General features: G+C 39.2%; 2 protein-coding genes across 5 annotated transcripts in view; both read right to left on the reverse strand.

Annotated features, from left to right (window-relative positions):
- bin1b (bridging integrator 1b) overlaps positions 1-16828 on the reverse strand; it is a 37137-nt gene extending 20309 nt beyond the window's left edge. For all 4 annotated transcript variants that reach the window (XM_067458962.1, XM_067458961.1, XM_067458960.1 and 1 more), the window contains exons 1-3: positions 16445-16828; positions 610-690; positions 414-468 (exon numbers count right to left, since the gene is read on the reverse strand). In XM_067458962.1, the coding sequence (XP_067315063.1) occupies positions 414-468; positions 610-690; positions 16445-16525 (217 nt within the window). In that variant the 5' untranslated portion in view covers positions 16526-16828. The remainder of the gene's footprint in view (positions 1-413; positions 469-609; positions 691-16444) is intronic.
- hs6st3a (heparan sulfate 6-O-sulfotransferase 3a) overlaps positions 1-21911 on the reverse strand; it is a 292872-nt gene that overhangs the window by 124956 nt on the left and 146005 nt on the right. The gene's annotated exons all lie outside the window — the stretch shown is intronic.

Raw genomic sequence — 21911 nt, forward strand, 5'->3', positions numbered from 1 at the left:
CACACACACATCACTTGGTGTTATATAATTATAGCTGGGATATAATAATATCTGTAGTATTTTTGATACAATAATATGTATGGTGGCTCTGAGTTGTCAAAATTAGAAAAAGCAGAATGCTTTTTTTTTGATGGGCGAAAGTTTTGCATGCGAATTTCAGACTCAGTGTGCAAAGGCCTTTACGCTCTACCGACTACATTACTAAACATGTTGAAACATGCACGTTTTTTTTTTTTTTTATCTTGTGTGGCCCAACCAAGCATTGTTGGGAAGATCTAGTGTAAATACTAAATAGTACTTGCTAACAAGGCACGCTATTTGCACTTAGTGCACTTAGAACTTAGCACTTCATTAAAATTATTCTTGTTCACTTTCATCAAAACATATACAAATACACACAATAAGAGACTTACTTTTGACTGCCACTACATAAGCTTTCAAGTCTTTCTGTAGTTTGGTGCCATCAGCCTGTGGATGGAGATCAGAGAGAGATGAAATCATCAATAGGTATTTTAGAACTACGAAAAAGGTCAAAGGTCAAATGTCAATGGAAGCAGTATATTAAGGGGGGGGGGGGTGTCAGAGAGGGTGAAGGGTTAAGGCTCTTACCAGCTGCTTGTTAAAATTGGCCACTCCCTCCTCAAAGGCTGTGTCTTTCGTTTCATCCGCTTTACCCAACTTTTGCATTACCTACCACAGACAACACAAAAAAGCCAACATCATTCACGTGCTAACATACTAACCCACATCATTACGCATTTACTGAATTACATGTGTGCAGGCCAGCCTGTGGGTTTGCGGGGCATAAGGCGAGAATATGAAAATATCATATCCTAAAAACCAACAAAAACAACAACATAAACAACCTACTGTCGTCAATGTGAAATTCCCTTCATTATGTATTTACCTAGCCTGACAAGCCAGACCCACATCAAGATGTTTGGTCTGGAAACTCACCATTGACAGGGCTCAATCCGAGGGGCGGGATAAACGGTTGTCTTTCAAACTCCCTCTGCACGCGATAGGATAGCGCTACACCAACCAGAGCAACGAAGGGGAAACAGAGCTCGTTGATAGATTAAACATTCGCCGTATCCGTTCGGCAAAACTCCGAACACATCTTCCCTTTTTAAGAATGACTTCAGTGCCGTTCTTTGTTCTTTTCTCAGAGAAAAGCTTAACTCCAAGTCTTCCAGAGTCGCGGTCAAAGCTGATGCGAAAGACCGCCGTTCACCAGTTTCTGTGTTTACTAGAAGCACGCAAACGCAACTCGGTCGTCGTCATTATGGCCCCGCCCATCGACTCTATACACGATGTGATTGGCCTGTCAAGAGTTTGGCGATTACAGCTCAGAAGGGTATTGAGAGTTGCTAGATGACACTCGCGGGCAGATTAGATTAGCTGCTGCTAGGGTGCGTCTAGATTTCTAGGCTAGTATTTACCCTCATATGGTTCCAGACATGTATGATCTTCTTTCTTATGTGGAACACAAAAGAAGATATTTTGGGAAATGTGAAAATATCTTATCCAAAAACATCTATAAAACAATGCCAAACATGACAAGAAGTTTCTTTCTTTGTAAGTGAAAGCACTAGATGTGTCCTAAACAGGCAAAATGACAAAACAGCAAGCAATGAAAGATATCTGTTCCAAATTTCTGCCAGGCTAATGAACTTCTTTATTTTGATTATTATTATTAGCATTATTACATGTAACATTTATTATTTTACAGGTGGGAGGTTAAACAATATATTGTAACCATGAAAAATAAAAACATTACCATGGCTGTTGTGGCTTATATCAATAACTATATTGATAGCTGTCAGACATTTTGCACAAAATAAGACTATCAATTTATGCTTCACCATTTTTTTTAATACATGTTTAGTTTCACAAGCAGTCTTTGGAGTGTAAATGCATATGTGCGTCTTATAAGGACAGCAAGAAATAGGGTCTCAGATCTGCCACCATACATTCAACACAAATAGTTTTTTTAGTATCGGTTCCATGTTCCTCTTCCCTATCAAGAATGCTGACATACAGTAACTGTTCATAAGAAAAGAAACTTAATCAATGAAACTCACAACAATGTGTCCCCATGAGTGTGTCATTTGCTAAACTTTCATGCGCATGCACGCATACACACACCCACCAAAAGTTCAAAGCAAAATCTTCTTTTATTCCATAGGATGTTTCTATTATACAAGACGTAACTATTTCCTAACAGATGTAATTATGAACATTTCCTTTAGTTCATATTGCCCTACTTCCTGCCCAGCATGTATGAGGTAGTGCTTGTATCCGGTTCTATTTATTCAGAGGTCATTTCCTTTTCCTTCTGCTCCCCCATATCTCCTTGAGGCATATTAAACATGCCAAGCCATTTGTGACCTATAGAGATTGGTCTACGTCAGTCTGACATGGGAAACAGAATAACACATCCTGTGATGTCTACTTCGTAATGCCAAATGGATTCAAGATTTTAATTTGAATCCATTTGAGAATTTTTATGAATTTACAGAATCCATGAATGTTCTCACATATTTTCTAATAAGTCTAAACGGGTCCTATTTCTTTAGTTTGTAATGTTGCTGTTTGATCATGAAAAAGGTCTGCAAAATTACAAGGCACAATTCAAGGACAATTCAAAGGGAGTTATTCTCTATATCAGTGCACACTGTTTCTCTGAAAGGCCTCAATTTTAGTCTTGCATTTTTCACACATTACGATATTCCTCGTTTAAATAATTCCTTCTCAAGACATATGCTTTAAACAAGGCAGAGGCCTGGTTGAGATTGTAGTGTGTTGAAATTCACAGTTAGGGTAAGGGTTGTGACATTTCCCACACACACTTAAAGCTACTGACCAGTCACAACACAGTGGTATCTGACCAATCACATTGAGCTTTTTGGAAGGAGGGGCTTCATAGAGACAGGAACTAAACAGAGTGTTACTGACAGACAGAGAATGGAGGTGCTGCAATACTGTAAAATATGTGGGAAAAAACAAGGTGTTTTTTTAAACATTCAAGTATGAAAACCTGTTGTAATTGACCCTTAAAACAAAATCAATACTAAAAGGGATAATATTTCTAGGTTTATTATTCCAAATGTCAAAAAATAATACAAAAAACAGGTGGTAAAAAAAAAAAAGTCTTAGGATGACTCAACCTTTATCACAACTAGCTTCAACACAAGCTGTGGTAAATATATAGACGTGTTATACAAACAAATACAAAACACCATCCAAGTGAAAGAATCCAAGTGCTCACACATCACAACTTTAATAAAAAAGACAAAAACACCAAAAATCCAGAATTGGGAACAGGCAAAGGGACTCCACACAAACATAGAGGCAGAAAGAAACTTCACACTTACATTAAATTAAATAGAGTAAAGTTTATGCTTATTTGGCATGTGTGAGGAGTGAAGAGATGGTGGAGGGATGCTTAAAAACTGTCAACGAAAGGAGATAAATCTGCTGTATATAGACATCTCTTATCGTTGATTCAATTGATTAGCTTAATGTGCTCCACTTGTGTTTAATTACCTGAACGTGCTCCTCCCAACATTTGTTAATAAAACATCACAAGAATAAACAGAGGAAGGGAAAGAGGAAGTCTTTTACCACTAAAATGATGATAATTTTTTGCAGCGTAAGTTAATAATTTCCCCAAACAGTTTGGGACGGGACTATACGTTTGTCTGACCAGTGGAAAACAGAATGTTATCCTCTATATAACTAAAAAGTTCATAGATCAAGATATTTTATAGAAAAGAAATTGGAAACTTGTAATACATTTGTAATAATTAAATTTCAGCTACAACTGAAATAGGAAAATACCATATGTCTCCAGAAGAGCAAAGGAATTCAATAAAGCTTGGGGGGGAAATCACAGTAACTTCTAATCTATATTAATAAAGGGCATGTCAGCTGTGCTCTTCCTGAAGAATGTATGAATGTGTATTACTGTGCAGGGAGTGTTTGAAAGCTGATCCTGAATGCACTGCAGCAGGACCCCTCCCCGGAGCCCCCGACATCTTAAAATACAGTGGCCTGGATCTGTGTCATGATGACCTGTGCTCCCTGTGCAGTAGAGGAGATCTGGGATGAAAGTATTCTATCTGACTCAGAGGTCTTCCAGGAACACTGGATATGATTGTACACCCAGACTGAGCTAGTGGTCAAACAACATGGATTTTTCTATGGCGGACGCAAGGAGGTGTCTGACAACAGATTAATTAAATAATACAGAAATTCTAAGATGAAAGAAAATGTATTTGTACTTACTAATTACTCACAATGTACTTTAAATGATCTGAAAATAGAGTGATAAACAGAGTGCAGTAAAACAGAAATATTGTAAAATATTATGTAAATGTGATGGCAAAGCTGAATCTTCTCCAGTCCTCAGTAGGTATGTTTCCATACACCTAACTTTCCTAACAGATTTTTTTATCCAATAAGAAAACGTGCATCAACTATGATGGAAACACATTTATAGAATAAATTAATAAAAAATAAACAAAATAGATTTTGTGCATAGGGACAGCATAACTGGACTATCCAGCAGACCGATCTTGTTGCGAACCTGCTGTTTTGGCCATTATCAGATGCCTGAGTTTGTCATCAAAGTGGTATGTTATAATTTACCTTCCAGAACCGTCTTACATGATTGCATTCCCAAACAGCGGGCATCCGCCTCTGAAAGCAAGATAACATGACCGTGTTTATTGCATTTCGTCTGTGCGCTCTGAGGTGCAAGTCAATTATTATATACGAAAATGATACAGTGGTTTCTCCTCCTTTTCTAAGTGATATTTAGCTCCGGTTAATCAGGAAGTGACAATTTTGTTCTCTTCAGCTCACTGAATGGAAACGGTGCTTCATTCTTTAAATGTTTTTTGCAAAATTCCAATTTTGCGCGTAAGTTAAAAGTAGGGTAGGTAATTTTTTTTAATTAACCCTTTTTGTTATACTGTTTGAAGCTCTCTCCACATCATGACATCAATCAATAATACACTGGCCTAAATATGTACCTATATTTTCTGTGGAAGTCTCAGGACCAAAAAATGTTTGTCCAATCATTGCATTAGGTCAGAATAACCGTAATTACAAGATGGCAACATGTGATGTTCTTCCCGGAGCTGTTTATGTCCTCAGAATTTAATTTCTGAGAGTTTTTATGTTAACACTACAATAATAATGAACATAAACAACTTACAGGCGTGAGGCGTGGCTTTAGAGACGCTCTGAAGGAAAGGTCGGATCCAGGCGCGTAGCCTTCTTTTCAGTGAGAAGGAAAGTGAGGGGGACAGAAATGTTGTAATACCATTTTTTTTGGACCAATTTAATTTATCACATCTCTTGCTTTTAATTGGGTAAGATATCAAATACACTGCGGAACAGTAACCACTAATATCTATAATATTATTCTCCTATTTTTTTATGCCAATTTTATGATTGGTTTATATACTACAAACACTTGTGCATTAAGTCTCCATAGATTTTATGATTTTACGCCCCTCTTTGAAATGTCACCTTATCGTGGTGGAGGGGTTTGAGTACCTGAATGATCCTAGGAGCTATGTTGTCTGGGGCCATATGCCCCTGGTAGAGCCTCCCAAGGCAAACAGGTCCTTGGTGACGGGTCAGACTAAGAGCAGTTCACAAGCCCACTATGATGACCATAAAATCAAGGACCGAGACGTCGCCCAGCATGGCGCAGCCAGGGCCCCACCCTGGAGCCAGGCCTGGGATTGGGGCTCGTATGCGAGTGCCTGGTGGGCGGGCCTTCCCCCATGGGGCCCGGCCGGGCTCAGCCCGAAAGAGCGACGTGGGGCCGCCCTCCTGTGGGCTCACCACCTGCAGGAGGGATCATAAGGGGCCAGGGCATAGTGGATCAGGCGACAGTCGAAGGCGAGGCCCCCGACGACCCAATCTCTGGACACGGAAACTGGTTCTAGGGACGTGGAATGTCACCTCGTTGGCGGGGAAGGAGCCTGAGCTTGTGCGGGAGGTCGAGAGATCACCTCCATGCACAGCTTGGGCTCTGGAACCACACTTCTTGAGAGAGGCTGGACTCTCTACCACTCTGGAGTTGCCCATGGTGAAAGGTAGCGGGCTGGAGTGGGTTTGCTTATAGCCCCCCAGCTCAGTCGCCATGTGTTGGAGTTCACCCCGGTGAGCGAGAGGGTCGCTTCCCTGCGCCTTCGATAGGTCTTTCACTGTCATTTGTGCCTACGGGCCAAATGGCAGTGCAGAGTACCCGGCCCTCTTGGGGTCTCTGGGAGGGGTGCTAGAAAGTGCTCCGACTGGAGACTCCATCGTTCTACTGGGGGACTTCAACGCCCACGTGGGCAGTGACAGAGACACCTGGAGGGGCGTGATTGGGAGGAACGGCCCCCCTGATCTGAACCCGAGTGGTGTTCTGTTATTGGACTTCTGTGCTAAGAATTAAGATATTTTTGATGAAATCTGAGAGCTTTTTCCCCCCCACATAGACTGCAACACAGCAACCACTTTCAAGGCCCAGAAAGATATTAAAGACATTGTTAAAATAGTCCATGTGACTCCAGTGGTTCAACCTTAATTTTATGAAGCGACAAGAATACTTTTTCAAAATGCAGTAAAACAAGCGATCGCATGTAATGCATATGTAAAACAACACGATCATCATATATTCTATGGGCTATTACATTTTTGTGAAAATGGTCAAAAACCCTGGCAGTGGATGGGTACCTTTTTTTAAATGATGGTGGGGAAAGAGTTAAAATTGTATATTTTTATAATAGTCAGATTCCTCAAAAACATTCACATCCATATTTTTTAATATATATTTTTTAAATGCAGCCAACAATAAATTATGAGAAATAAATTATGCTTTCATTGTATAAGTGCAACAGGTACATCTTTCACATTGTCTCCTTTGTTTCACAGACAAAGGAAAGCCATTTAAGTTTTGTATGACATGAGTAAATGATGACAGAGTTCATTTATGGGAGAACTATTCCTTTAAACTACTGTTACTGTACCTTTTAACTACTTTCAGAGTGAGCCGCATGTTTCATTTATACCATTATGATCAGACTAGCTCTGACCATTTGTCCAGCAGCTGAGAGATTCCTCAGTGTGTGTGAAAGGAACATTTGAGCAAGTGATACTAATTGATGAAGTCACCCATTTTAATACATCCACATGATCTGAGGTGCATATTCATTCTCTCTTTCCCTTTATAACACCATAGACCTCTATTGTTTTTGTACTGTAAAACTACTACAATGTTAAAATTACTAAAGACTACCCATAACCCTACCCCTAATAAAAGACTATTTAGATATTTAGGATAAAAAAAAGGATGTCCCTAAAATTGATTGAGCTACAATTTGGGACAAAACTGTCCTAGTTAAGCACACACCCACACTGCTGTCGTCTCATAGGAGTGGCAAGTGTATAGGCTTAATTAGTCTGTGTCTGGAGCTTTAACCAACAGGTCAAAGGAGCTTACATGAGAGAGATTTACCAGTAACCTGTGCGTGTATGTTCATTTATGACTGCATTCTCTCAAGTATAAGCCAAATGTCACTCCATCTGTGTTTTTATAAAGGACACTGGTCTTTACTTCTGGTCAGTGTGCGCTGGTGTTCAGTTACAGCCCCAAAAATACTCCAGACCACAGCCGCTGGCATTCACACACACCACGATTTGTCACACAAGGGGTTTCTGGGGATTAGCTCACAGCTACAGCCTGTCTGCTATTCATAGCCCAATCCACACACTGCTCGATAGCTCAATGAGGACGGACAGGTGTGTGGGTGGAGTGCGGAAGAGGGTTGTGGCTCATGTTTAAACCTCTGTGAGGCTTTTGATTGGCATGTCGCCTGTCCAATCAGAGCAGAGGTCAGGGGGAGGCTGAGGACACTTCCTTCGGGATTCTAATCTGAGAAAAGGAGGTTGTTGTAACTTTACACCCATCTCTTGACCTCCAGGGTCATTATGGCACATTGAAAAGGGGAGTCTCCATACTGAATTGACACTTTGGGAATGTTTCTGCAAGAATGAGCAACTCAAAAACAACTTGCCTTGATGCTCCAAAATAGTGACAAACATCATCTAATGACAGACAGGTGGATGAGGGAGAAACGAAGAGTGAGAAAAGATAGGGGAGACTGCAAAGATGTGGGCCGTTTGCCACTAGACTAGAGGAGGATCATGGTTAACTCTCCTCTACCTGGCTGAGTTTCAGAGGGGAAGAGGAGACTGAGACCTTACCTCAAGTTAATCACGCTGATGGACAGCAGATCACTTAGAAAGAGTCTATACACACACACACACACACACACACACACACACACACACACACACACACACACACTTTTAGAGTGAGTCCAGCTTTTCACACTTGGCTACCTTGAAGAGATAGCCAAAACAGCTGAGGACTTTAAGCATGAACAACTAGTGCTCACAAATAATATCTAGACCCATTGGAAAATCTAAAGACAAGAGCAATCAAATCTAAAAACATACTAAACGGATTATTCACGTAAAAGAAGAGCTGGGTTGACTTCTTTTTACGGTGCTTGTTTGACTAGTTTGGAGCTCAGATTTACACTATTGTTTAAGGGTGCGTTCACACTTGTAGTTCGGTTAGTTTGGCTTGTTTGGTCCGGACCAAAAAACAAAAACAAAACATATAGTCCTGGTCCGCTTAGCGTTCACACGGGCTTTTTTAACAGCAAACCTAAAGTTACCGAACCAAAGGCATAGGGAGACGCTCACAACCTGATTGGTCGGCTTATATGACGTAGGAGCTGCTTACCGAACATTCAGAACAACGCTGTGTGCTGAATTAAACGCGATCATTTTATGCATGTACATATGGCATTATTTTTACCCGCTGAGAACTGATGAAGAGCTGATGAAATGTTCAAAACATTCAAAACAGCAGCAGGATTTCCTCCGTTGTGCAGAAAAGAGACGGCCATTCTGTCGTCTGTACCGACTAATGGCCAACAGGTCCTCTGATGAGAAGAATCAGGTTTGCTTTTTGTGCGTTTTTTCTTGCATTTTCGAAACATGCTCATCCGACCAAATATTGATGAGGCTCTTCCTCGTTGCTCTAACGTATGTTACTCATTTTGGATACACCGATCTTTCTGCGTCGTCAAATCAGCTGACTCTGCGTCGCATCTTGTGACATTACGTCCGGTTTTTGGTCCGTTTACATGTCTTTGGTCCATGTTGCGTTCATATATCAATCAAACCGCACCAGAGTTTGTTTGGAAACGGTCCGAGACCCATCTTTTTAGCGGACTGGGTCCGCTTGTTTGGTGCACATCAGGGTTCGGATGGCAGCGTTCACATGTGTTCAAATGATCCGCACTAACCGAGCAATCGCACCAGGGTTTGTTTTAATCCAACCAAACATGACTAGTGTGAACGCAGCCTGGGTCAGTAAGTGTTTAGGGTCAGTAAGAATCTTTTTTTAATTTTTATTTTATTTGGCAACAAAATTGCTTTCCCAAAAATCACGTTGAAACAGATGTTGCTTGGTTTACATATATTGCAGCCACTGCTCTAGCCATTATTTTTAATCAAAGGCGGGTAATCCAAGCATTAAAGGTAAAGGCGGGTTATATCCCCCCCCTTTTTTGTTGTAAAAAAAGAAAAGAATTAAGGATACACAGTTATTTACCAACATGATCATCATTTCAGAGAGAAATAGTGAAGGTAAACGCATATACAAACAAGCTTTCCGTTTAGGATTTGAACAAATATAATCCAAGCGCCTTTGATGACGTGCATGGTTGCGTTACTGTTTATCATCTGTCCGTCATCGTCTAAAGCCCGCCCGGATGATTTCATTCGTCTGAACAGTTTCTTTTCGGGCATAATCACTCCTCTATGGATCGAATCCAGACCAAACTGCCCATCCTCAAATGTTGTGGGCGGGGCTGAGTTCGGCTGGCATCCAGGCTAGCACTATGTAATATTTTTTCAGTAAAATATCCAAAAACCATTAGGCCAATGTTATATAATTTGTTCAGTTAAGTATATTTATAATATCCCAAATGTTCCCAACTATTTGTAAATCGTGATAAAATTGCTATTTTAACCAATGGACTGGGCCATGTGAGGGCGTCGCCTGTCAATTGTGTCATATGTGCATTACCCTCGGTTATTGGTTTTATGTTGCAGAAACGCTTTACTCTTACTGCAGTGTGAACAAGTGTCAAAGCAGCCTCTGAGCGAACGCACAGAGTAACGTCATAACATCATTTTAAACACACTTAAATGTAATATGACAAACAGAGTTGCGTTACCTCATACTCATGACCGGAAAAGCAGAAATGGCGCCAGGCGACTGTGGCATAATAAAAGTCCTGCTGCTCGCTAGGCGCATGTTGTTTGTCTAATTTACAATCGCTCCAGCGGCCTTGCTCAGCTCCTCAACACTCAGTCCTGCTCTGCTTCATACTACAGTAACGTTAATAATCGCATCCATCAACATGATTTCTGAGTCCTATCCTGATTATTTTCAACCGGCTGTAAGGTGAAGACCACGTCCCAAGATTTTGCATTCAAACGTGGTGCCAAAAACTATGCCTTTGTTTTGAATAGGCGACCTCTAGCGAACAGAAAAGTTACATAGTGCACTTTTAGTTACATAGTCTTTAATGGTAAGTAAAGCCCCTTATAACTTGGGAGCGGCCATGCATGAGGCGTTTCTGAGTGTTTCTCCCTCATATCTGATTCAAGGTTTTGATAAATTGTGGCATAGCTTTTGTTGTATAGAATTTCAGTAATTATTTTGTCTTTTCATGAGTTTAATAAAGAACTCTGTCTTCTGTCCAAACATATCGCGCAATCTTTAAAGAAAGATCATGTGACTTTTACATACTCCAGGCGACCTATAAATGTTTTGTTGCAGTTTTATGAAATATTCCTTTTTCGAATTGCCAGAAAAAAACCCTCATGCGAGAAAAAAAAAACTTTTTCCAAAACACTGTACAGTAATAAAAGCTTGATCCTCTACAAGACTAGTATTTCACACTTTCCATTGTTGACCAGTGTTAACTTCCTGGAAGATGGGAACTCTGTTGAAGTTTAAAGGGTTAGTTCACCTAAAAATGAAAATTATTTCATAAATTACTCACCCTCATGTCGTTGGACACCTGTAAGACCTTCGTTCATCTTCGGAACACAAATGAAGATACTTTTGTTGAAAGCTGATGGCTGAGAAAGGCTTCAGAGGCCTCCATTGGCATTCAGTACATTTTTACTGACCCACTCACAAGGCCCATAAAAGGCACTAAAGACTTTGTTACAAAGTCCATCTCACTACAGTGGCTGTACAATAATTTTACAATGCGACGAAAATAGTTATTGTGCGCACAAAAATCAAAATAACGATTTAATTCACCAACGTGAACTCAACGCATGCACAAGAATATGACGCAGCTCCGCTGTTCGAATCATAGCGAATACACGACCCGGAAGAGGAGGAGCGCCGCTATCGCGTGAGTTCCAGGTGAGTTTACGCCCGAGACCTACACGGAAGACAATAACTTGGCGGATAAAGTCATTATTTAAATTTTTTTTGCACACAAAAACTATTCTCGTCGCTTGGTAAAATTATTGTACAGCCATTGTAGTGAGATGGACTTTGAAGCGACGTCTTTAGTGCCTTTTATGGGTCTTGTGAGTGGGTCAGTTGAAATGTACTGAATGCCAATGGAGGCCTTTTTGAAGCCTTTCTGAGCCATCAGCTTTCAACAAAAATATCTTAATTTGTTTTTCGAAGGTGAACGAAGGTCTTACAGGTGTCCAACGACATGAGGGTGAGTAATTAATGAAGTAATTTTCATTTTTGGGTGAACTTACCCTTTAAAACTATTGGATCTGCCCAGAGCCACTCTGGATCTGCATAACCAATCGCTAACGTTTGGTCGTGACGTACGTCATCTCAAACTAGCGCACAACATCAACGTCATAGTTCTCAGACACTCCCTCGGTTCGCTGATTGTCCCAGTTAAAAATTGACTGGAGAAAACCAGAGAATATACTGCAATCCCAGACGGAGTAATGAAGGAAAAATGAAAATCGAGCAGAAGTGGGTGGAGCCAGGCTAATACTGTATTGGAGTTTTTGCTAAATTTTCAAAATTTCAATTTGCGCAATTTGAAGGGTAATGGAAACACAGCTAGGATTCATAATGTTACAAAATAGTTATATTTTAAAGGTCCCGTTCTTCGCGTGTTTTCAAAGCTTTGATTATGTTTACAGTGTGCAATGTAACATGAGTTCATGTTTCGCATGTAAAAAAAAAAACAGGATTTTCACACAATTGACTTATCTGTACAGTGCTGTTTTCTCTGTCCTAAAAACAGCCTGATGATTTCCTTGTTTTATGAAGTCCCTCCTTCAGAAACACGTAACGAGTTCTGATTGGGCCAGCGCTTTCCGTGTTGTGATTGGACAGCAGCTTAGCGCACTTTGCCCAGAAAGGTCCCGCCTCTTACCATAAGGGGGAGATGCAAGCGCTGAATGCGCGCTCTTCTCCACGTGGGAGAGCAACAAGATTTTGCACCCTATTTTGCGTGTACTTGTGGGCGGAGGGTTAGTCAACAAACGGTTCTAGTGACGTCATTCATGCAAGGAAGTGCAGCGGTGTAGTCCAAACCGGCCGTTCGCTGTAGGCTTTGAAAGGGAACTTCTGTTAAATAAAATATCTCGCTTGGCATTGAACTTGAGCTTTATAATTTTACAGGTATTATTTATGATATTACAGCAACATTTCACACTAACTAAAGTTTGAAAGATAGAATCGCGAAGAACGGGACCTTTAAATAAATGGTGTTCTTTTTAAATTTTTATTTTAAAATTCCTGGAAGAAGAAAAAAACAACTCAAAACTCTTTAGCACTTTTTTTCCAACATTCCTTAGCACTAAAATAGAATTATTTCTGAAGGTTCATGTGACACTGAAGACTGGAGTAATGGTGCTGACAATTTAGCTTTGCATCACTTGAATAAATTCCATTTTAACATAGATTGAAATAGAAAACAGTTATTTGAAATTGTAATAATATTTTGTAATATTATTGTTTTTACTGTATTTTTGATCAAATGAATGGAGATTTGGTCAGCATAAAAGTCTTTACACAAAGCAGCTGAAAAAGCACTAAGAGTCGAGTGTTTGGGACCGAAGAAAAATTACTCTACAGGAAGAGGAACACAAACACAGATGCAGACAATGATCCTAAATAACCTCTTAACTTTTTACACATCTATATGATTACAAAATAATGAGTTTGCTTGGTTTATAGGGAAAGGAAATGACAAAACTATCTTCCATAGAAATCTCCAAGTCATCTAAGCCTCTTGTTTGTCTACCTTATTATAGAATTAAACAACATTTGGTGAAAACTATTTTTAAAGGCTAAAATGAACTGATATCTAATGTTTCTTAAGTGACCCCTTGCTGAGTGACCCTACTGATCCTAGTGCCAATGCAGATTGGTAATTAGTTTACCTGTGTGCATGTCTCGGACCCCGAAAGTACATCTAGAAACTGGCTAAATTTATCAAGCAGTTCCTATAACCCTGCTCTTACATCCACTCAAACCAAAAGTGTGCCACTTTTGCACAGTGCAAGTCTCTGGTGTCCAGCTGTGCACTCTGGCCGGCCAACGGTCATTTGGAGTGTTTAGCGTGGAAATTACACTTCCTGTGCAGGATCTCCTGCACTCAGCTGGGGCCATCCTTAAAAATATTCTTGTTTGCCGTAACCCGACCGACCCTGTCAATTTAGGGCCGACTCAATTTTTTATTTTTTTTCCCTTTTAGTCCGACCGACTTGCCGGTTGTAAATTGGCTTTAAGACCGACCAATTTCTTTTTTTTACTTTTCAAACAACTAATACAACAGTAATAAAATAATATGAATTATATTTTAGTAAGTATTATAAATGTATAAATTGCCTGGGCCATACAAACGAAGGCTACGTTCTTTCGTTTATAGAAAAACCCGTGACGTCATCTATGTTTACACTATGGTTAACGGATGTCACACTATGGCCAGCACGTGCGTTCGTTTCGGCTCGGCTCATACTCTCATTCACTGTAACGTTTTAAAGCCCTGTCGGAGATTTCGCCGCATTGTGTGACAGGAGTCAGGAGGACCATGGACACGTTACACACACCAGGCAAGTGCACTGCAGAGGGGAGGGCTTTGAGCCCCTGTCCTTTTTGAAAATGAATCAAAAGTGCCCCCTCAACATTTATCATTACTATATTGTGGCGAATAAAATAGATTTTGAATTATAATTAATATAACAACGTGTACAAAACAGTAACAAATGGTGGAAAAGCCGTTTATCTTGTCTCTGTCAGTCTGAAATGTCGTTGTCATAACGTGTTGTTTTGGGGAGCGTGTGTTCTGCTCAACCCCTGCGCGTGGTGGGAGCGGCGGGACTGGTTGTAACTTGAAAAATAATGCTTTATGTATGGTTCTGTCGATGGATACACGTACACTACAACAGCGATAATAAAAGAAAACGTGGGCAAAGCGGTCTATCTTTGTAAACTGTGTTCAATGCATGCGAGTGCTGCCGTATGACCAGTCATTTTCACCATCATCACTCAGTATATTCGCCAGAAGACGCGAATGAGAACCCTCTGCAGTGAGAGAAGATCTGTCTCTGTGCGCAGCGCGCGCACGTCTCACAGCGCGCAAATATTGAGTTCTTTCAAGTCTTGCGTTTGAACGGATAAACTCACACAAAAAGTATGTCAACATGTCGATCTTGATGAGTATCCATCAGACAGTCTGTATATGCCTTAAGAGAACTTTATACAGTTGAGAAAGACGATGCATATCTCTGTATTAGGTCTTAAAGGGGCAGTAGCCTTTACTGCTCTCTGACAAAAAAAAGATAAGGACTCACTCACTGCTCTTGATTAAATAGCTGGTTATAGACTTAATTAATTGAATTCATAAAAACAACTTTTTGCTTTTTAAGGAAGCCACTTCAGAGACAGACACAGATAGTTGCGTGTTCACAATCGAGCGTAAAACGACCCCTTTTTACACAATCGAGCGTAAAAATAAGAAACATATCACGGGAAAATACTAAAACGGGAAGACAGCGGGAAAAGAGCTAAAATACGTGAGAAACCTGGAAAAAAAGGGAGGGTTGACAGCTTTGAGTCAATGACAGCTATCTGGTGGTTGGAAACTTTTCTTTAAGAATGCACCGGAAATTTATGCAATAAACATGTTTTTGACAAATATTTCAATTTGTTTGTGGTCTATATAGCCTGCAATTAGCCTACACGCCCGAAGGCACGGCTTGAAGACCCAGTCAGTGATGTCACGATATGCCAATTTGTTTAAATTCATACCTACGTAATCACCATCACCAAAAATGTACTTTTTTTTTTTGTATTAAAATTTGAAAAAAAAAATATAGACCTACCTACCGACCCTTTTTTAATTTTTTTTTACTGTTACTGCAAACCAAAATATTTTTAAGGATGGCCTGGGGGTCGGTTTGTGTTGATACACCCCTGATACCCTGCAACTGATAACTGCCACATCATTTCCAGTCTGCTCCATATATGTTCCAGAGAGCCAGTGCTTCATTTTGTTGTAGACATATGCTGTTTATATCTCTGAGCCCATACATGTCACTGTTTTAAGTCCTGAGTGTATCTTCATTCTGGACTTTTCTGTGATACAAAAATGTTACCGGAGATAGCCAGACTAGTTGGAGCATGAGGAAGTAGTCGAAAGTGCTCAGTAATTATTAGGTCCATCTACACAAATGCTTGTTTTCTCTAGCAGTGGTTTTGGATGAATCCAGACGCCTTAAACAAATGAACCCATAAATAATTACACTGACACACATTCAGACAAGTGCCAAGTATATGACGGTAGATTATAACCAAATGTTTTTTTGTAATAGTTCAGGGGGTAATAATTTTCCTTGCATGATGTATGTGTGTGTGTGTGTGTGTGTGTGTGTGTGTGTGTGTGTGTGTGTGTGTGTAATATTACCAATTGATTCAATGGCAAGAAAATACCAAATGTCAAAAGAGCTGTGGTCATCAGGCTACCTGCTTTTTAATGCACATCTCAAATGATCCCATTAGAATTTAGAGTTTCAAACATAACTTTAACAGGAGCTGCTCTGGAAATGAGAAATAAAGCTATCATTTCTAACGCATGTGAGCATGACAAACACAGGGGCGAGTATTATATAAAGTGTTTCAATGCGTTTCAGCTGTTGTTTTTATAGTCTCTTCCTACACAGTTTCACATTACTTAACTAGCTCATTTTAAAACAACTATTCAGAAGTCGTAGTTGAATGTAGCCTACAAACAGAATAGCAAAAATATAGTTTTTTTTCTCTTTCACAAAGAGTCAATGTAAGCATGCATACCTTCTCTTGCGCTCGGGTTATCCTCTTCTGTACATTACTGGCCAGTTTCCCGGCGTTGACTCCTTTCCCTACCTCTGCCATGTTCGAACTTCTTCAACTTTCCAAAGTAAATTAATTAATTAATTAATATAAGGTTAAGAATGAAGTAAAGCGCAGATGGCAGGAGATACAGAAGAACAGTAATGTATGGGGAAATGCTGTCGAATCAACAGAAGGACGGTAGGTAAACCCTCTTAAAGAGACAGTGTTGAGAGTTATAACGGTGGAGACAGAGTTATTACACTAACCCGTTTCCAAACTACGGTATCAAAAAGTTTAAACTTAAAATTGTCAAGCAATTTACCCTTTACTCGGTCTAACTTGTTCCGTAATTCACGTCTAATGACAGCAACTGGAAAACGAGAGAGAGAAAGGGAGAGAGAGAGCGAGAGCTGGATTATGTTTCCACTTCTTATTATAGACACTCTCTTAAAGGCACAGGTAAACAATACTGCGATATCAAAGCATCGGTTTTTTTGCTGCTAAAAAAGTTTTTTTTAACAAAGTCCTAATGGATTGTTATATCAGAATATTTTCCAAATAATTTATTATGATTATTTATTATTTACCTTTTTCACTGTATACGATTTTTGTGCTGCATTTAACATTTTAGGGTGCCCTAGCACCTGATATGGGGTTCCCTAGCACCTGAATGATTATATTTGGGGGTCTATGGCATCAAAAGATTGAAAACTTTGTATTTTTAAAAGTGACTTAACTGAAATGTAATAGCCTAGCCTACAACACACAAGGTTTATCATGAAAAGTCAATAACATTAGTTAAGCAATAAGCTGAACAAAACTTCCAACATTTCATCCTTTTCGAATTAATGATTTAGTGTCTTGGGCATTTGAAAGATGAGACTTGCCTAAATGTTTGCATGGTCTCATTAGTAAGAGGATTGTATCTCTTTTTAATAGGGTCATATCATATTAAGTGGGATTCCCATTACATTAAACCCATCAAAACATTGTCTAGCAGCAGGGAACAATTAACCAGGGGGACAGGGTGCCACAAATTATTTAAATGAACAAACTTAATTAAAATGCTAAAACACAAAAAAATAAAGATGTACAGCATTAAAATAACATCATGAAATATCATCATAATATCATCATTATATGTTTTTATTTCAACAGTGTTACCTGAAGTAAAAAGCAGCTTAGATAGGAGGGCCTTGGCTTGGAATCAAAATGGCTGAGAACTGACAAAGAAAAAAAATCCAGCAGAACATTAAAGAAACTGTATTAGCCAGCAAAGATCAAATATGAGACAAAATAAATAATTTGTATGAAGTTTAATTTCAAAAATAGATTTTAAATACTTTACCTAAATACCTTATATTACCTTAATGATATTACAAAGCACATTTTTAAATTACTTTAACAGATTGTCTTAAGACATTTGATGACAATAGCAAACAAACATACACAAGGCACAGACAACGTTTGGTCTCTCACAATTCCTGTAAGAAGCAAGACCAGAGGTCAGTAATGTTCTTTTTACAGTTAAAGGTGATGTGCAGAATTTTTTTGATGTGAAATATTTGTTTTATTCTATCTTATGCAGAGATTAGCACAGATGATTCTCTTGAAAAGTGTAAAAACCATGAAATTGCTCCATTTGATTGAGTATCTTGATGAGCCCAGCAACACTGACTCATACAATGGACCCTTTTCACACACTGTTAAAATCTATTATACATTTTTAAGACTTTATACTTTGTGTTATATTACCCTTGCATTAAAGGTGCACTAAGCAATTTTTCCATCCGCTAGAGGGCGTCGGCGCCTATTTAAAGCAAAGGCGTATTTTAATGACACCAAGTTTGAGCACAGAATCTTGGGACATGTGGTCTTCACCTCACAGCCGGTAGAAAACAATCAGGGATAGGACTCATGGCAGAAATCATGTTCATGGATGCGATTGTTAACTTTACTGTAGTATGAAGCAGAGCAGGACTGAGTTTTGAGGGAGCTGAGCAAGGCCACTGGAGCGACTGTTAATGAGATGAACAACACAGCGGGACTTTTATTATGATGGGACATAGTCGCTGGCGCTATTTCTGCTTTTCCAGTCATGAGTATGAGGTAACGTAGCTCTGTTTTTCAAATTAGATACAATTGAGTGTGTTGAAAATGATGTCATGACTTTGCTCTGTGTGTTCGCTGAGCGGCTGCTGTGACACTTGTTCACACTGTTAAAGCTACACTGTGTGATATTTTCCCCCATCTAGCAGTGAAAATGTACATGATTATCCAGTGAATATTAATTTCTGTTCCAATTTCGTTTTAACTCCTATGGTGGTCGATTTAGTCCAAGATTAACATAGCTTCCAGTTCGACTGCGTCCATGAGTGTTCCTTGAAGTGATGAGGTTACTTTAGAAAACTATTATAATTTGCAGTTATTTCATTTGTCGGTTAACATCTTGGTTATGACATCTATGTAAAATGAATAATAGTTTTACGTTTTCATTATTTTTTACCATTTCATTGCTAACATCAACTATCAGGTTCCCAGACGAATGCAAGCTAATCTTAGTAAAGTAACTTTTATCAGTGCCATCGTTATTCTGTATATTGTATGACATCACTAGTGTAAGGTAAAGTTTACATTGTTGGCTATATCATTTTCTCCATGAGCAGAGATCAGCTGATGTGGCGGAGGTGTGAGGGAGAGCTGTTAAAACGCGAAAGGCGATAGCTCTTTGGCTAATGTCCTTTCAAGATGGAGGGGCAACATGGCGCCCGGCATTCGAACCCCTCACCCGTATGTATTTTCAATGGCATATTATAAACTTACGAGAATACTTTATTACTTGAAAAAAGTAAATATACCTTACTGGGCACATATATTTTTGTAAAAGTGTTTTTAGCTAAGAATAAACTAAAAAAGTTACACAGTGTAGTTTTAAGAGTAAATCGTTTCTGCCAACCGGAAACTGAGGACAACACAGATATGATGCAATCGATAGGCGACTCCCTCAGACGCTATGCTCAGAATTGGTTAAAATAGCAATTTTCTCACAAATTACAAATAGTTGGAAACATTTGGGATATTGTAAGCACTCAACTGAACAAAATATATAACACTGGCCTAGTGGTTTTTGGATATTTTACTGCTAAAATAATACATAGTGCACCTTTATGGGGAGTAGGGGACCTATATTATGCTCTTTTTTTGGTTTTTGGGTCTACTGGAATATGTTGAATGTTTCTTGAACGTTCAAAAAGCACACTATTTCTCACATATTTTAAATTGTTGCAGCACCTCTCTTCCAAGTCTGTCAGTAACGCTCTGGGATGCGTTTAATGAAGCCGGTTGCAAGTTATGTCGTTACAACACCATTCATGGAACTTGTAGTTAGCTAAAGATGCTTTTGGGAAACACAGCTCTGTTTAGTTCCCGCCTCTATGAATTCCCTCCTTCTGAAAAGCACAATATGCTCTGATTGGTCGGCTGGACCCGTGTGTTGTGATTGGTCAACCGCTTCGAGTTTGTTTGGGAAATATCAAGCACCTTATAATAAACCGCAAGTTTCAACACACTGACGCAAGTAAACCAGGCCTCTACCCTTTTTAGCTTATGCCTTGGATGGGAATTATTTAAATGAGGAGAGCTTTGTAAGTAAATGTAAATGTAAGTTCCCGGAAGAAAACTCAAGACTACATTGGAGATGTTTCAGGGAGTTCTTAAACAGTGTGCACTTTTAGAGAACAACTCCCTATTGGAGTGACTTTGTGCTTTTTCATGCTAAAACAGCAACGTTACACACTAAAGAGAGTTGAAATTGTAAAAAAACATAGGATCTCTTTAAATTACAAATACCTAGTTAATGTTGCTGTGTGAGTTTTTCTAATACAACAGCAGAGGGAGTGATGACAAATTTAACATCTTCCTTATAACACCTTTTTTTGTGGGATTTTCTTTTGGTATTTGAGAAAATGGGAATACAAAAAAAAATTTGTTGTTCACCACAATAGAAGCTTACCCAACTACAAGTTCCACTTCTGAGAACCCTGCAAATGTGAAAAGGGTCCATGGTGTAAGTTTGTGGCAGAGTGCAAGATTATCTGCATCATATTTTTTCAATTCAGCTTGATTCGCTGAAATTATACACTTTAACTTTATCAGGAAATTAAAGGGTTAGTTCACCCAAAAAATGAAATTGCTGTCATTAATTACTCACCCTCATGTCGTTCCAAACCCGTAAAACCTTTGTTCATCTTCGGATCACAAAATATATTTTTGATAAAATCCGAGAGCTCTCTGACCCTTACATAGACAGCAATTTACAAATGTACACTTTCAAGGTCCAGAAAGGTAGTAAAGATATCATTAAAATAGTCCATTTGACTCCAGTGGTTCAACCTTAAAGGGTTAGTTCACACGAAAATTCTCTCATTAATTAGTTACCCTAATGTCGTTCGACACCCTTAAGACACAAATAAGAAAAAAACACAAAGGGAGATATTTTTTGTTGAAATCCGATGGCTCAGACAGGCCTTCATTGACATCAATGTCATTTCCTCTCTCAAGACCCATAAAAGTCTCTTAAGATGTCGTTACAAAGTCCATCTCACTACAGTAGTTCTACAATAATTTTTAAAACGACAAGAATAGTTTTGTGGGCAAAAAAATTAAATAATGATTTGTATAGTAATGGGCCAGATTAAAAACAAAAACTATTCTCGTCGCTTCATTAAATGATTGTAGAAACACTGTAGTGAGATGGGCTTTGTAACGATGTCTTTAGTGCCTTTTATGGGTCTTGAGAGAGGAAAGGACATTGGTGTCAATGAAGGCCTGTCTAAGCCATCGCATTTCAACAAAAATATCTTTATTTGTGTTCCGAAGGTGAACGGAGGTCTTATGGGTTTCGAACGACATTAGTGTAAGTAATTAATGAGAGAATTTTCATTTTTGGGTGAACTAACCCTTTAATAATAATACTTTTTGTGTGCAAAACTCCCCAAAATAATGACTTTATTCAACGATCTCTTCTCGTCTGTGCCAGTCTCCTAAGCTGTTGGCATAGTGTATACAGTGCAGCATTTCCTAATTGTATGACTCACCTTTGGCTAGCTTCTCCATTAGTGTCACACGCATGCGTCGTGGTTCTCACGTGAAAAACACTGGCCAATGGTAAGCCGGCGTTCTGGCATAGCACTTCGAAAGTGCTGCACTGTATTTACTATGTCAACAGCGTAGGAGACTGACACAGACGAGAAGAGATTGTTGAATTAAGTTGTTATTTAGAGGGGTTTTGCACACAAAAAGTATTCACGTCGGTTCATGCTATTAACGTTGAACCATTGGAGTCACATGGACTATTTTGATGATGTCTTTACTACCTTTCTGGGCCTTAAAAGTGGTAATTAAATTAATGTCTATGTAGAGGTCAGAGAGCTCTAGGATTTCATCA

Source organism: Pseudorasbora parva, chromosome 12 (genome assembly GCF_024679245.1).
Source record: "Pseudorasbora parva isolate DD20220531a chromosome 12, ASM2467924v1, whole genome shotgun sequence".
In the NCBI taxonomy this organism is placed as follows: Eukaryota; Metazoa; Chordata; class Actinopteri; order Cypriniformes; family Gobionidae; genus Pseudorasbora; species Pseudorasbora parva.